This window comes from Carcharodon carcharias, chromosome 10 (genome assembly GCF_017639515.1).
Source record: "Carcharodon carcharias isolate sCarCar2 chromosome 10, sCarCar2.pri, whole genome shotgun sequence".
In the NCBI taxonomy this organism is placed as follows: domain Eukaryota; kingdom Metazoa; phylum Chordata; class Chondrichthyes; order Lamniformes; family Lamnidae; genus Carcharodon; species Carcharodon carcharias.
Window position 1 is genome coordinate 9,495,774 of NC_054476.1, and position 16,893 is coordinate 9,512,666.

General features: G+C 45.8%; 1 protein-coding gene across 2 annotated transcripts in view; it reads right to left on the minus strand.

Moving 5' to 3' along the window:
- The window catches only part of c10h11orf49 (chromosome 10 C11orf49 homolog), a 318,360-nt gene that overhangs the window by 109,302 nt on the left and 192,165 nt on the right, over window positions 1-16,893 (minus strand). For both annotated transcript variants that reach the window (XM_041197973.1, XM_041197972.1), the window contains one exon: window positions 1,117-1,201. In XM_041197973.1, coding sequence (XP_041053907.1) covers window positions 1,117-1,201 — 85 coding nt within the window. The remainder of the gene's footprint in view (window positions 1-1,116; window positions 1,202-16,893) is intronic.

A 16,893-nucleotide genomic window follows, 5' to 3' on the forward strand; every position in this document is an offset into this window, starting at 1 on the left:
ACACTGAAACCCCACCCCCCCACCCCCCGCCCCGGCTCTACTTCATCGCCACCTCTCCTCACCCTTCCAAGGTCTCTAAACGGTCAGACTACTTATCCGATGTACTGCACTGGATGAGCTGAAATTTCCTCCAACTAAACTTTGGAAGTTTGAGCATGCTCCAAGCACATTTCTTCTTATAAATATTTAAAATGGTTGAGAGATAGTATGTAGCGCATGCTCCAATTTCCAAATGTTCTGCCAGTGGGTGAGGCTACCCACCGGGAGTGGTATTTCAGAAAGTTTACCTTGTGTCTTATTTTGAAGGGCAAGTCAATGATGAAGCAGCTGAAGATGGTTGGACTGTTCTCAGACCTCCAATTATCTTCATCAAGATGTCCAAAAGCAGCACAGGGTAATTTATCCTTTGTTTTCTTCTGTTGTCTTTGATTGAACATTGCGTTAAGGCAATATCCTGTACTCATCATATGGGGAACTGTCTGTGCTCTATTGCTTTCTGGGGCGAGTGTTACTTTATTAAAGCAGCTTTCTAGCTCTCCCCAATATTAAAAAAATCATTCCAATGAATGATTAACACACAGTCAATAAAACAAATATTAAGTATACAATATTTACACCTGTCCTCTTGAAAATATTCACATGGAAATGATAAGTCTTCTGCCTCAGCCTTAAAAAAATCTAAGACATGCATTAATATGTATTACTGAAATAAAGTATAGCTGTGCAAATTGTACATTGACAACTATAAGCTCATTTGCCACTCTTTCTTTCTACATGTGAACTAAACATGACATTTGATTGTTCCACAACAAATTACATGTACGAAACAGCATTTTGTTGCTGACAAGATAGTCTTTAATGTACAGGTCAAATTCCACTTGTACAAGTTAAATCAAGTCTTGGGAAAACAAAACAATTATATTAGCTGAACAAACTGCAAAACTACTGAGCATGGCATAATCATCAGCATGTGCCTGAAAGAGCAAAATATTGTGACAAAAGTAAAATTTTCCACCACCTCTTCGCTCTATTAAATCAGTACTGGACTATATACCTCCCTGGCTCAGAGATGCAATATCAGTCAAGTTTGCTAGGTAGGAGAAAAAGGCTATTTACCTTGCTGCTTTCTGGGCAAGATCCATTGGAAGGTCTTGACAAATAAGCTGAAGTAAGGAATGGTACTCCTTCACGGTCAACAGGTCTGAAATAAAATGATTTGAAATTATAAACTGTCATTTCAGTATAAGTCTGGAATAGGTGATAGTTTATTACATGAGCGTGATTGTAAGTACAAAAGGCCTACATTATGTGTTATGATTGGCATTTACGAAACTGAAAGGACAGCAGTTATTTGCCATCAGCGATGGAATGCTCAGCTTAGTCAGGAGTTAACTTTGTTCACTTTCCAACATGTTTAGAACTTGTCTTGTGAACCAGTTTAATTGACAAATAATTGCCAGAAATCAACACAGTACTTGATGGTGACATTAGGATTTACTCTCCTGTATTAAATTACTCAACAGATAGCTGGGGACATATAATGCTTTATCTATAAGATCACAGCACAATTGCTTAAAGCTGTTTTCTTTCAGAAATACAAAATTGGATATTGGCAAATAGTGTCTTAGGCCCAACCATTTTCAGCTGCCTCAACAATGACCTTCCCTCCAACATGAGGTCAGAAGTGGCTCAGTGACTGTCTCCGTCTCCGACTTACCCCACGTGGATTTCAACTGAAATTCCACCCCTCATGTCTCGAACCCACCCAGGATTACAGGTATCTCCGGGACATAAAACGTTTCTCGGACTGCTGTTCCCGTCACATTCTGAAATCCACACTTAGTGCCATGCGCCGCCATATGAACACACTCGACCTCTCCCTCCAGCAGCACCGCCGTACCCTTTTTCAAAGCTGCGCGTGCCCCCAGTTTCATTTTATCCTTCGGCTCATCCGACTCCTCAACAAGAAACTTTTTCTCTTTCTCTCAAGTGCTAAGGAACGCAAGCTCCAACAACTCAGCGACACCAACACCCATCTAGGACCCTCCACCCCTGCCCGTCCCTCCGTCCCCACCCCATCTTCCAATCCCAACCCCAGCCGTGTATTCACTATACCCCCTGACCTTCCCCTCTCCAATGCTGAACGTTCAGTGCTCAGCAAAGGACTTAGTTTCATACCCTTACGCCCTCACCTCAATGAATTTCGGGCTCGGCATGATACTGAACTCTTCTTCCGCCGTCTTCGTCTCCATGCTCACTTCTTTGGGCAGGAGTCCTCTCCCAGTTCAACGGATCCTTTTACCCATCTCCAATATTCTCCCTCCACCTGGACCCCTCCCTCTGGATTCTTACCTTCTCTCGATCTTTTCATTGAGAACTGTCGGCGCGACATTAGTCGTCTCAATTTCTCTGCTCCTCTCACCCATTCTAACCTGTCTCTCTCTGAACTTACTGCACTCCATTCTCTCAGGTCCAACCCTGACATTGTCATCAAACCCGCTGACAAGGGTGGTGCTGTTGTTGTCTGGCGCACTGACCTCTACCTCACGGAGGCTGAGCGTCAACTCGCAGACACTTCCTCCTACCTCTCCCTGGACCATGACCCCACCACTGAACATCGAGCCATTGTTTCCAGGACTGTCACTGACCTCATCTCCTCTGGGGATCTCCCCCCCACAGCTTCCAACCTGATAGCCGCCCAACCTCGGACGGCCCGCTTCTATCTCCTACCCAAAATCCACAAACAGAACTGCCCCGGTAGACCGATCGTCTCAGCTTGCTCCTGCCCCACAGAACTCATTTCTCGTTATCTTGACTCCCTCCTCTCTCCCCTTGTCCAGTCCCTTCCCACCTACATCCGTGATTCCTCTGACACCTTACGTCACATCAACAATTTCCAGTTCCCTGGCCCCAACCGCTTCCTCTTCACCATGGATGTCCAATCCCTCTACACCTCCATCCCCCACCAGGATGGTCTGAGGGCCTTTAGCTTCTTCCTCGAACAGAGGCCCGAACAATCCCCATCCACCACTACTCTCCTCCGTCTGGCTGAACTTGTTCTCACACTGAACAATTTCTCCTTCAACTCCTCTCACTTCCTCCAAATAAAAGGTGTGGCTATGGGTACCCGCATGGACCCCAGCTATGCCTGTCTCTTTATGGGGTATGTGGAACATTCCTTGTTCCAGTCCTACTCCGGCCCCCTTCCACAACTCTTTCTCCGGTACATCGATGATTACTTCGGTGCCGCTTCATGCTCTCGTCGGGACTTGGAAAAATTTATTAATTTTGCTTCCAATCTCCACCCCTCCATCATTTTCACGTGGTCCATCTCTGACATTTCCCTTCCCTTCCTTGACCTCTCTGTCTCAATCTCTGGTGATAGACTGTCCACCAATATCCATTACAAACCCACCGACTCCCACAGCTATCTCGACTACAGCTCCTCACACCCCGCTTCCTGTAAGGACTCCATCCCATTCTCTCAGTTCCTTCGCCTCCGTCGCATCTGTTCCGATGATGCTACATTCAAAAACAGTTCCTCTGACATGTCCTCCTTCTTCCTTAACCGAGGTTTTCCACCCACGGTCGTTGACAGGGCCCTCAACCGTGTCTGGCCCATCTCCTGCGCATCCGCCCTCACGCCTTCTCCTCCCTCCCAGAAACATGATAGGGTCCCCCTTGTCCTCACTTATCACCCCACCAGCCTCCGCATTCAAAGGATCATCCTCCGCCATTTCCGCCAACTCCAGCATGATGCCACCACCAAACACATCTTCCCTTCACCCCCCTTATCGGCATTCCATAGGGATCGCTCCCTCCGGGACACCCTGGTCCACTCCTCCATCACCCCCTACTCCTCAACCCCCTCCTATGGCACCACCCCATGCCCACGCAAAAGATGCAACACCTGCCCCTTCACTTCCTCTCTCCTCACCGTCCAAGGACCCAAACACTCCTTTCAAGTGAAGCAGCATTTCACTTGCATTTCCCCCAACTTAGTCTATTGCATTCGTTGCTCCCAATGTGGTCTCCTCTACATTGGAGAGACCAAACGTAAACTGGGCGACCGCTTTGCAGAACACCTGCGGTCTGTCCGCAAGAATGACCCAAACCTCCCTGTCGCTTGCCATTTTAACACTCCACCCTGCTCTCTTGCCCACATGTCTGTCCTTGGCTTGCTGCATTGTTCCAGTGAAGCCCAACGTAAACTGGAGGAACAACACCTCATCTTCCGACTAGGGACTTTACAGCCTTCCGGACTGAATATTGAATTCAACAACTTTAGGTCGTGAGCTCCCTCCCCCATCCCCACCCCCTTTCTGCTTCCCCTTTCCTTTTTTTTCCAATAAATTATAAAGATTTTTCTTTTCCCACCTATTTCCATTATATAAAAAAAACCCCACTAGAACTATACCTTGAGTGCCCTACCATCCATTCTTAATTAGCACATTCGTTTAGATAATATCACCAACTTTAACTTTAACACCTATATGTTCTATTGTACTATTGTCGTTGACATCTTTTGATGATCTGCTTCTATCACTGCTTGTTTATCCCTACAACCACACCCCACCCCCCCACCTCTCTCTCTCTCTCTATCTCTCCGCCCCCCACACACACACCTTAAACCAGCTTATATTTCAACTCTTTCTTGGATTCGAACTCAAGTTCTGTCGAAGGGTCATGAGGACTCGAAACGTCAACTCTTTTCTTCTCCGCCGATGCTGCCAGACCTGCTGAGTTTTTCCAGGTAATTCTGTTTTTATTTTGTGAGTGGGGATGTTTGCTGATGATTGCACAACGTTCAGCATCATTTGTGACTCCTCAGATACCGAAGCAGTCTGTGCCTACGTGCAATGAGACATGGACAATATTCAGGCTTGGGCTGATAAGTGGCAATTTCACACCACACAAGTGCCAGGCAACAAATTAGAATCGAACCATCTCCTCGTGACATTCAATGGCATTACTATCACTGAATCCCCCACTATCAACATCCTGGGGGTTACCATTGACCAGAAACTGAACTGACTAGCCATATAAATACTGTGGCTTCAAGAGCAGGTTAGAGACTGGGAATTCTGAGGTGAGTAACTCATCTCCTGTTCCCCAAAGCCTGTCCATCATCTACAAGGCACAAGTCAGGAGTGTGATGGAATACTCTCCACTTGCCTGGATGAGTGCAGCTGCAACAACACTCAAGAAGGTCGATAGCGTTCAGGACAAAGCAGCCCACTTGACTGGCATTTCATCCACCACCTTAAATATTCACTCCCCAAACCACAGTGACAGCCGTGTGTACCATCTACAAGATTCACTGCAGCAACTCACCAGTGCTCCTTTGACAGCAGCTTCCAAACCCAAAACCTCTACTGCCTAGAAGCACAATGGCAGCAGACGCATGCATCTGAAGTTTCCCTCCAAGCCACTCACCATCCTGGCTTGGTACTATATCACCATTCCTTCACTGTGGCTGGATCAAAATACTGGAACTCCCTCACTAACAGCACCAAGGGTGTACCTACACCACATGGACTGCAGTGGTTCAAGGAGGTAGCTCACTACCATCTTCCCAGGGGAAATTAGGGATGTGTATTAAATGCTGGCTTTGCCAGTGAGGCCCACATCCCATGAATGATTAAAAACATTTTCACCCATTTTCCTGTGTTGACTAAGGGAAAACAAATTGGGCCGGATCTTGGCAGTCGAGGAAGGTAGCTCCAAATTTCCCAACTTGCTGGACCTGCCTCAATAAAAAGTACCCTGAATTGCGAGATTGTTGCACCAGGTGCAGGTTAGAGTTGGACCTGTTGACCTTTAAATCAGAGAATAGATTCATTATGAATAGCCATTACGGAAATGTCAATAAAAACTGCACTGAAACTGCTTGAACAGATGCTACACCAGCTGGTCTGTCAATAAAAGCAGTCCAGCAGAGGTTTTTTTTAACAATCATAGATAGCTGCAGCCAATTCTTTTTACAGTTTAAAGAGCAGGAGATTTAAAAACTCGAGACCAAGACAGTTAAATAGACCTTTTCCACCCTTTAAGAGCATTTACATCTACGCCATAAATTTGTGACTAACACACTGTGGGATAAGACCTTTTAACAACCAAAATGAGTCTGTTTGAATGCAGCACTGAGTTGAAATGACCCTGCTGAATACTGGTTTCCCTCCCGTGTGAATCACACCCTGTCCCCTTATCCCTGCTGGCAAGAAATTTGATCTGTCGGGAATGGGGGCGGGACTTCCACATCTGGGTCCTGCCCACCACCTTAAAAATCTGGCCCATTGTCTTTGGAATCTGTTGGTTTTGATCAAGATCTGAACTTTTCAATCAGGTTGACAGGTGTGCGATAGTTTGTGGACCAGGAACACGTGGATACAATTTGTTAAAGAACGGAGTAACTTGCCAGGTTACTTCAAAGGGCAGTTGAGCACAAGCCATGTTGGGAGTGGAGTCACATGTGAGCAAGACTGCGTTAAGGACACCAGGGCCCGAATTTTTCACTCATCAGGCACACGCGATTGGCGGACCTGGGAGCGGACAGGAAAAAGGGCTCCCAACCACAATTGGCCTCCTGGCTGCCCAATTAACAGCCGGCCAGCATGAAACGCGGGCCAAGAAAGAATCAGCATGGCCATTGTGGGGAGGGGGGGGGGGGGGGGGGTGCTGATGTCACCACAGGTGCTGGTGAGCACTTCCGGTGAGCTCCCTGAAGGCCGACAGCTGCCTCGGGGTGCCTGTGGACCCCCACAGAAGAAACACCGAACAGCAAGGCTGCTGCAAAATACGTCCATGCAGAACCTGAAAGCATACCTCATCGAAAAAAATACCCGTCTCCAGATATCTCTTCTTACTTTCCCACGGAGGTTTCATCCCGCCCCGGGATCGAGGTTTGCGCAAAAATGTGAAGGCCGCCTGGGGAGAATGGCCCGTCTGCCAACCGTAAAAGCAGACAGGCCACGAAAAATCGCTTTCAATTGCCTCCTACTTGCCCGCTTAATTGTTGGCGGGCGTGCCTCCACCTGCTGCACGCGTCCGCCGATCTGAAGGTTGCTCGTGTGCAGGATGACGTTGGGACACTCGCCCGACGATGTCTCACGCTATTTCACATCCGTTCAGGTCGGGTGCCCGCCCACCCACGATACATAAGATTCTGCCCCAGGTTCCCCTCCCTCTCCTTTGGAGGCATAATCATTGCTTCCTTGTGTTCATCCTGGTTTGCTTATGCACTAGCCTCTTTATTGTTGACATGGTAAAAATTAAAATAATCCAATAAGCCCAAGGAAAAGAATAAGCAAATCCTTTGGAAGACAGCACTAAAGAGAACAGGATGTCTGCTGAGGGCCATTAATCGTTAATGGATAACAGTAAAATTTCTGTACCAAAATAAACCATTTTTGCATCTGGGATGAGGCAGTATTCAAAGTTGCTCAAAAGCATAAAATGCGCAAATTATAGTTTCTTTAATCTTCAGTCAAAGCTCCTGGGACATTCAATTACACGGTTAAATGAAGATTTTACTTCCCTACTACAGTGCTGAAATTCAGTATCAAACTGCACAATCAGCTCACTTAAATATCTTTTGCAATGCACAAGGTAGCAAATGCTCTTGTAATTAAAAGGTACAAGAAATCCACAGGTTCTACATCAGTTTAATGATCCAATGTTTTTCCAGCTTCTGTATAGTGTCTTTAAATGTTAACGGCAAACTAGAGCAAGAAAATGTTTGCAATGAAAACTCAACATCATATGCAGATGCTGAATTTAAGCCAATAAACCCATTTTGCGTTTAGATAAGAAACACATGGCTGGATTTTACGTTTGCAGATTTGGACTGCTCTATCTCGCGCCTGCGTAAAATCCGGTGTCATTGCATCAGGGTCATGAACCCGACATTAAACACATCGGCTTCCCATAATATGACAGCCGAAATTGGCAACCTGCACACCATTTTTTTAAAAAATCATTAATGGGCAATTGAGCTTGTTAACAACCCAATTGACCTGAATATTACACTGCCCAAGCCATAATGCGGTTGGCATTGGCAGGCAGGCATGAGTGAGGAGGGCATTTTTTCACCATCTGGTGTGAAAAAGTGGGAAGGAAAGAGGGTATAGTCTTTGGGTGGCGTCCTGCATGCATTGGGGGCACAGTCTCCCCCGCTCCACAGATGATCCCTCCCCATCTGGCCTCCAAAATCCACTCACCCCCACCTCCCTCGCCCCTCTCCCTAAGGTGCTCGATCCCTCCCCACCCAAAAAGCCCAGGACTTGGGTCCAGATGCCATCGATCTTCTTTGTGGGCCTGCTTGCAGTCCCAGTAGTGCCCACTACTGCGTTCTGACGGTGCTGGGACTGCTGGAGCTGCCCAGGCAATCTGATTGGCCGGCAGCTCTTGAGCGTGGGACTTCCTGCCCTTGAGGGGGCAAAAGTCCCACTCTCTGCTTGTTTAGGCTGCTGGCAGCATATTATCACTGTGGGGTGGCATATTTTTAAATTGGTTGGTTTGCTACCGACTTTTGGAATGGGGGAGTGCGAGCAACATGCCCACCAGTACCCACACCCCCATAAAATCCAGCCAATAATCTGAACTCCTTGATTAGATCTTTATTGGCTAATGAATTGAGAATGCCTCCTTTATTTACTGCATGCATCAATATACTCTGATATGCATTTAAATTGGTGATAATCATACTTTACCATCAACCCAAAAGCCTTAACGATTATCACTTCTGGATGAAATTTATATTGTAAGAAAATTGTGAGGCTTTCTGGTGTTCGATTTTACAGTGCTGATTAGAATCCAATAATATGACTTGTTTAAAAAATATCGAAAAGTTAAAAGATTCCCCAAACAGGATTGTATCTTAAACATGAGGCTCACAAACAGAACTGATTAAGTCACAATGTCACAGGTTCTCAGTCTCTGCAGTTCCTGTCCCTTAATAGTTACCATTACTCCTTTCTTCCAGCATAGAGTACACACAATGCTCTGTGAGAAAGAAACCTTTAGTTTCTACTGACTGAGGAATGTTGATATTTTCATAATAACTGCCACTTTAAATATTATTTTCCCTACATTATTCTGCATTTAATGAATACCTGACTAAGTATAAGGCAGTAAGCAAATCAAGGTGTTTGGTTGACATTATAAATTATGAGATCAAAGCTGTAATCAGATATTCCAGCTACTGAATTTAGAAATTTGGCTGAAGCTATGAAATTCCTCCACCACCCCCCCACAACGCCCAACCCCCCAGCCCCCCAGGCCAGGTATCGATTCTATCTTATAAATTTAAATGGGTGTTTTGGTCTGTTTTAATCCAGTTTTCATTTCCATAATGTAGTGGGACATTAAAGAGCTACCGTAGTGTAGAAAACGCTGTGATGCTTCATAGAGGGGTACAGGATAGGACTTTTATAGGTAAGGAAATAGGTAGAGATATGGAGGGGTTTGGAAGGGAATTAAAGAGTGGGAGCTGAAAGCTCAGCTACAAACGTGAAGCAGATGGAGGAAGATGGACAGCAGGTCTGTGTCAGTGGACTGATGGATGCAGGATAGGATCAAGAGCACAAGAGTATAAGAAATTGGAGCAGGAGTAGACCATATGGTCCGATGAGCCTGCAAGTGCTTTTGGTAGTAGGCAGGATACAGGCTTTGAAACTCAGCTCTAAGTCAAACCCAAAGCCAAACTTGCATGTGGCCTTAAATAAAAACAGAAAATGCTGGAAATACTCAGCAGGTCAGGCAGCATCCGTGGACAGAAACAGTTAACAGGCTGCATTTTACATTGCTTCCGCTGGGTGTGCTTTTGGCAGGGGACACATAAAATAGGGCGGGTGCCCACCTTCCCACCCATCCCCCAAACGCAACCCCATAATAAGTGGGGATGGGCAAGCGCTGAAATCGGCAGCCCACCTACCATATTTAAATAGATAATCAAGGGTCATACTGGGTGTGTTACCAAGCCAATTGACCTCGATAATACACTGCCCATGCCATAAAATGGTTGGCATGGGCAGTCAAGCAGGAGTGGGTAGCCCAATGTTTTAAAAACATTCCTCAAAGGGCAGGAAGGGAGGTTCTAACTTCAGGGCTGCCCTCTACGGATTGGAGGGGGGGTGGGGGACAACCCCCTAAGACAGAAAGCCCCTTCTTCCTACTTGCCTGCTGCCTTAATCCCATCACCTCCACACCCCCCACCCATTCCCCTCCCTAACCTGAGCAAAACCCTTCCAGCCCAAAACCCTGGACTCACCTGTTTCGGGGGATGGACTGGGCCATCTTCTGCTTCCTCAATGCAGTCTGGGCAGCGCCCACCAATGTGGTCTTGGCGCTGCCAAGACTGACAGAGCTGCCAGCCAATCGGATGTATCGGCAGCTCCCGAGGGTGGGGCTTCCTCCCCAGTGAGGAGGCAGAAGCCTCACTTGGTCCTTGTTTAGCCCGCCTGCAGTGTTTTATGGCTGCTGGACAGGCCGACGGAGAGCAGGTCAGCTCCATGCTAACTTTGCTTTGAGGGGTGCGGCGGGAGGGGGTGGGTGAGCCATCCACGTCCCCCCTACCCCGTAATATTCTTCCCCACGTCTCAGGTTGATGACCTCGGCTTATTGAGCCTGAATGAGCAGTCAGGAAGCAGCAGAGTAGCATTGCTATTATGGATGCAATGTTTTTAGCAGGAACCTAAATGGCAGCTTCAGGAGTACCGATAACTGGAGGCCTTTTGAAATATAGAATTTATTAAAAGCTTAGAGGATACAATAGAGAAAGAAGGCATAATTTTTATCTCAGTTTGTAAGTCCTTGCCAGGATCATCGAATGGAGCTGGGTGAAAAAGGACAAATGGATTCAACTCTAATAATAAGAGCCAAGAGTTCTTCTATTGACAGAATCTCACACAGAGTCCTTTAAGGTAGAGTTCTGAAAGAGCAGTCATTCCATCCAACTGCCTTTTTTTGGTTATACACAGAATGATACAGCACAGATGGTAGTCCAACATGCCAATGCTGCATTTTTTGAAAGGGCAAAACGATTAGTCCCAAACCTTGTTCTTTCCTTGTGGCCCTGCAAATATTTCCCATGCAAATATTTATCCAAGCACTTTGGGTGGGGGGAAGTAGGGAGGAGCTGGTGGTGTAGTGGTAACGACAATAGTAATATCGAAGCACAGGTTAATGCTCTGGGGACACGTGTTCAAATCCCACCATGGCAGTTGATGAAATTTAAATTCAATTAATAAAATCTGGAATCAAAACCTGGCCTCATTAAAGGTGAGCATAAAACTATCATTGGTTGTTGTAAAAACCCATCTGGTTCACTGATCTCCTTCAGCAGTGGAAATCTGCCAGCCTTACCCAGTTTGGCCTACATGTGGCCCCAGACCCCACAAGGTGGCTGACTCTGAATATGGCCTAGCAAGCCACTCAGTTCAAGGACAATTAGGGGTGGACAGCAAATGCTGGCCTTGCCAGCACTGCCCAGGTCCCATAAAAAAATGAAGAAAAAAAAAAGTTTACTTTCTCCTGTCAACTCTGATTCAAACCCCCATAACCAGAGGACACAGATTTATGGTAACCAATCCTTCTGTCACTGAAAGCACTTACTTTATCAAATCGCTTCATGATCCTGAACACTTCTGTTAAATCTCTCCTTAAACTTCTCTGCTTTAAAGAGAGCAATCTCAGTTTCTCTCATACCTCCAGGTAACTGAAGTCATTCATCCCTCATACCATTCTAGTAAATCTCCTTTATGTCCTCGCTAAGGCCTTGGCATCCCTTCTAAATTGTGGTGCCACAATTGGCCATAACACTCCAGCTGGGATCTAATTTGCATAACTTTCTTGCTTTTGTAATCTATGCCTCTGTGGAGAAAGGCAAGAATTCTGTATGCTTTTTTAGCAGCCTTCTCAACTTTTCCTGCTAAACTTCAAAGATTTGTATATGTACATTCCCAGGTCTCTTTGTTCCAGCACCCGCTTTAAAATTATATCATTTAGTTGTGAATGGAAATCACTTAAAATTTTACAGCATTTTGAAACTATCACAGATGTGCAATAGGACAATGTCCTGCAGTAAGACCAATCGTCTAAAATAATTTAATTGTAAAGGGACAATGAGTGAGGAAATTATAGAATGCCCCATCTTGATGAAATATGCTATCCTGCTTATATTTGTATTACAGCATGTATTTCACTTAGAGGAAAACTATCTAATAATGCCCTAAATGTTTAATCAGTTACTAAATTCCAAGAGTCTGTAAACATTTGTCAAGGCGTTACATCAAAAGATTTTGCTAATGGGTTAACTCTTCCCTTCCATTTATTTCACTGTTTAATGATGCCTTGGGGTAGAATGTTAAGAAATACTGCTGCTGAAAAAAATAAATTCAGCAGGAACTGTTCTATTCTTTGTAACTGTGATGTTTTGGAACTTATACACCATGTTTTCACAGAAAGGATTTGGAGATGGATTATGCTTAAGTTTTGTGCTTTTTTTAAATTGAAGAGAGTTCACACAGGTTGAACACCCTTCCAGCCGTAAGCCACAGCCTCTTAAACAAAGAGGGCCATTATCTCTTAATGAGCTAACTATCCTCACTTCAAACTATCATCTACTTGAGATGGTATTTATTCTTGGCACCCAGAAGCGACCTGGTTCCTGAAAATTTAAGTTTGAGATTGAAGTTGCCAGTTTGGTTGACACAGGGCTGGATTTTATGGCTGTAGATTGGATGGGCTGCCCACCCTTGCCAACCACCCTCTGTGCATAGGTAAAATACATGCGTGATGACACTGGGTCAGCAAACCGACGTCGTCACCCCAGTCTCCAATATTACTGAAGGTGAGCGGGCGTCGAAATCGGAAGCTTATCAGCCATTTTAAAAAAGACAATTAACCAGCTAAGACCCAATTGACTGCAATCTTCCATTGCTCATTTTTCAGTCGTCAGACTGGAAACATTCAGGAGCGATTTACGCCAGGTATGAGGAGGCAGCACAAGGGGGGAGGAAGAGGCCTGCCAATGGGACCACGGCTGTCTGTCGCAGCAGAGTCTGTTGGTGAACAGCGTTTGGACGATGTTAGGCTTTATTTATTCACCCTGTTTTTAGCCTGCCTTAACAAATAATGAGAGCGAGAGGGCTGTGGTGATTTTAAACTGGTGGCTGTGACCAACTTCCTGTTCATGGCATAACCCCTCTCCTGCCTGGTGACCCAGCTTGTACGTCCAATTGGGCACGGAACCCCACCCCCACCCCTTCCAAATGCATATTGGCTGCCTTCCAGCCGGCCAGCACTAATTGGCTGTCCAACTGTGGTGAGACAGTAGGGACGTGAACGAGCGGACCACTTCCTGTTCAGCCTCCTTCAGAAGCCATGAAATCCAGTCCATACTCACTGGTGAATCCCTGAATGGAAAAGCAGCTGGTGGGAACTGCCCTGCCATTTCTTGGGAAAACAAGGAGAAAAATGATAAAGAGTCATTTGTAAGGTCAGGCCAATGGGATTGTCTTCTAAAACAAAGGCAAGAAAAAGCTAGGCTACTTATTGTAAAATTAACGCCAACCAATCCCGTGTAAGTCTTCATCTGTTTTAATGGTAAGATGGACCAAAATCAAGTCCCAGTCAACCTGCTGATCTGCGATAAGGCTTCATGATTCAATTTTTATTCACAAGGAGTGGGTTTGAAGTTAAGGGAGAAATAAGTGGGATTTGATTTAACAGCTACCCTGTACATTCAGTTGGTGTCTGTAGAATAGTTTAATGATTCATGTCTGGTCACAGCCTTCTGAAGTATTTTCAGTTCAACATCTGAAAGACTGGAGAAGTACAGCTGAGGGCCTATGTGAAACACACAGCGAGGCCAATTTTCCTTTCCCTTCCACTTCATTTTCTTGGCAAGAACTTGGGCCGGGCAGTAACAGGATGAAAGCTAAAATAGAAAAATCACCAACTTAGTGCCAGAGATCCTACTGCAGCGATTTTCAAGTGGGCTACAGTTTAGGCAGCCAATACTGGCACTGGAAAGAGGCAAGTGCCTAATAAAATATATTTAATTGAAGGTCCTATGACGCAGTTAGGATTGGATGGCCAAATGTCCATTCTTCTTGGGCTCTTTAGGGTCTCTTCATATATCAGAGAGCCCAACAAATTAGAGCAATTAAAATATGAAGAAATACAAGGGGGAACAACATTGTCAAAAGCACACTTAATTAATTACAGACCAAAAGGTACAAGGATATAAACAAGCTTACTTTCTGTCCATCGGCAGTCAGCATGTACAGCTGCTCCGTATTTAATGTCTCTGGGCTGCAATCTAATTGTTATGTTGGGAGCTGTATTGCAAATGGAAATTTTGAAAGAATGCAATAAAAATGTTGACTGCAGTAAATACATTGCAATAACAATATTGATTGCTTTAAACAAAATGCGATAAAAATATTGATTGCATTTACCAAAATGTGATAAAAAATATCAATGACATGAAACAAGACAATAAAATGCTAACTACAAGATAAAGTACTGATTGAAAAAAATGCTGTAAAAACACCAATAAAAAAGAGTGCAACAAAATACAATTTAAATATTAAATTCAATAAAAATGCAATTAAAAATATTGATTATGATAAAAAAATACCAGTTAAATGAATATAATTCCACCCTTTGCTGTCATTGAGCCTGTTCCTCACTCTGATTCTGTTCTGCTCTTTGTGTTGTGCTTACAGCCAAACTATCTGGGTTTCTTCACTGCCATCACTGCCTGATCTTACCATTAGTGCCTAATATTTGCTGTTGCCTTTGCCAACACAGGTGAAATACGTTCTGCCCCAAAACAGCCTTCATTTTAGTTCAGGCTACTAACATTAGTTGCTTATTTAGAACGACCTCGGGTTCATTATCCTTTTCACATTATTTTTATATTGGACATTCTGCATATACGATGTTCTATTTTGACAAGCATTTTATGGGGAGTTCAGTGCCACTGGCTCAGCTAAGCCTTGCAAAGGAATCTCCTCTGTGTTTGCATGTTGCCAAGGTCAGCAATCTACTGTCAGCTCACAGTTGGAACAGTCTTACAAATATACTCAGTGGACTGTTCTTCCTCAATCAGAATTGATAGTGATGGATTAGTTCTTGCGTTATGCAGTTACACCTCTTGGGGCCTCAGAGGCCTTTCTTCATTCTTTAAATTCACAGATGTTGCGCAGATCAGTTGGGCAGATAAAGTTGTAGGAATTAACCTGCTGCCCTTGCTGCTTGGTTTTGGATCATTTGTAGACTCTTAGGGAGGAACTTTCCCCAAATCAATGGGTGGATTTGAATCTAGTCTGGGATTAAAGTCTTAAAGATCAGAATCCCAATCTAAATGTGTCTCCTTCCAGCCTTAACTAAGGTGAAGGTTGAGCAAGTGAACAACTTGTTCCAGGGAGGTGATGGTACAAAAATATGATAATAAGGCTGTGATCCTCAGTATTCTACTTTTTGACAGGAAATCTGACAGCTCCATCCAGGCGAAGGCTGTCAAGAGTCAGGTTTGTGCCTTTTTACCTACATCCTGAATCCTGCGTCCCTGCCTGGACAACTCCCACCATGCCCCCCCCGCCGCAGTCCCCCACACAAGGTTGGCATTCCTCCCCTAAGCCTCCCGACCTCCACCCCACACCCAATGCCTGACCTCCCTGTCCTAGCAGCCCTCACACTCTAACACCTCTGAGGTCCACGGGGTTGGGGGGGGGGGGATGGGCCGCTCTTAACTGTTCTGCAAAGTGACCCATGGCAACACGGTATTCACCCTTCCTGATGGCAGGGGGTTGTTGAAGTTCTTCTGGCACTGCAGCCATGTGCGTCTCATCACATCGTGGCTGCTGACCTTGGATGCCACCTCCTCCCAGACCGTTTTGGTGGGGTGGTTTGGGGGGGGGGGGGGGGGGACCTCCTCCTCCACCCGTCCCTGGGGACAAGGGTTTCTCTCCACGCTGCCACCTCCTCCGGGAGGGCAGCGAAACACTCATCGGGGAAGCGTGGGGCTGAATGCCCGCCGACCTGCCCTCCCGCCTGCCGTGTCCACCTGCAACGCTTTCCACCAAAACCTCCGCGTCCTTCGGCGGCAGCCTTCCAAGGGCTGCTGGGGCCGCATTTGAATCAGCCGTCGGGTCGCCATTAGACCCGGCAGACATTGGGCACCTGCCCCCGCCCGTGCCCGCCCCTTTGCGCTCATTCCGCAGCCGCATCTTAAGCTGGGCGGGCCTAGCTTGGTCCGCCGCAAAAAATCACAGTGCGCTGCCGATCGCGGGCGGAAGTCGGCTTCCTGACTGCCCTCCCCCACCGGCCCCTGCTGATCCCGCGCGCCAAGGGCAAAATCCTGCCCTAGGAAACTCCTACATATGTAAAACCAGATGAAAGTTGCTGCTTGACCTCAAACTGTGCACCATGCTAGATAATAAGCTGCACACTAAATCAATGCCCTGGTGCTACTGAGGTAGGAGATGTCATATTTCACACCATTGAGTTAGATTTCCTCAAAAAGCCTTTCCCACATCCAGGAACACCAGCAGTGTGAACCCTCTATCGTTGAAAGGTTATAGAATGTGTTCTGGCAGCTCAAGCAAGTTGTCACTGGTGCTTTGGTTGCCCTGAATTGAAGAAGCATTAAGGGATATGGGGCAAAGATGGATAAGTGGAGTTTGGTCATAGATCAGTCCTGATGAGAAGCAAAGAGGAACTATGAAAAAAGACTGGCAGTTAACATGAAAGGAAATCCCAAAGTATTCTATAAGCACGTCAATCATAAAAGGGTGGTAAAAGGAGGAGTAGGGCTGATTCTGAACCACAAACGGGATTTGCACGTAGAGGCAAGAGGCATGGCTGAGGTGTTAAATGAATGCT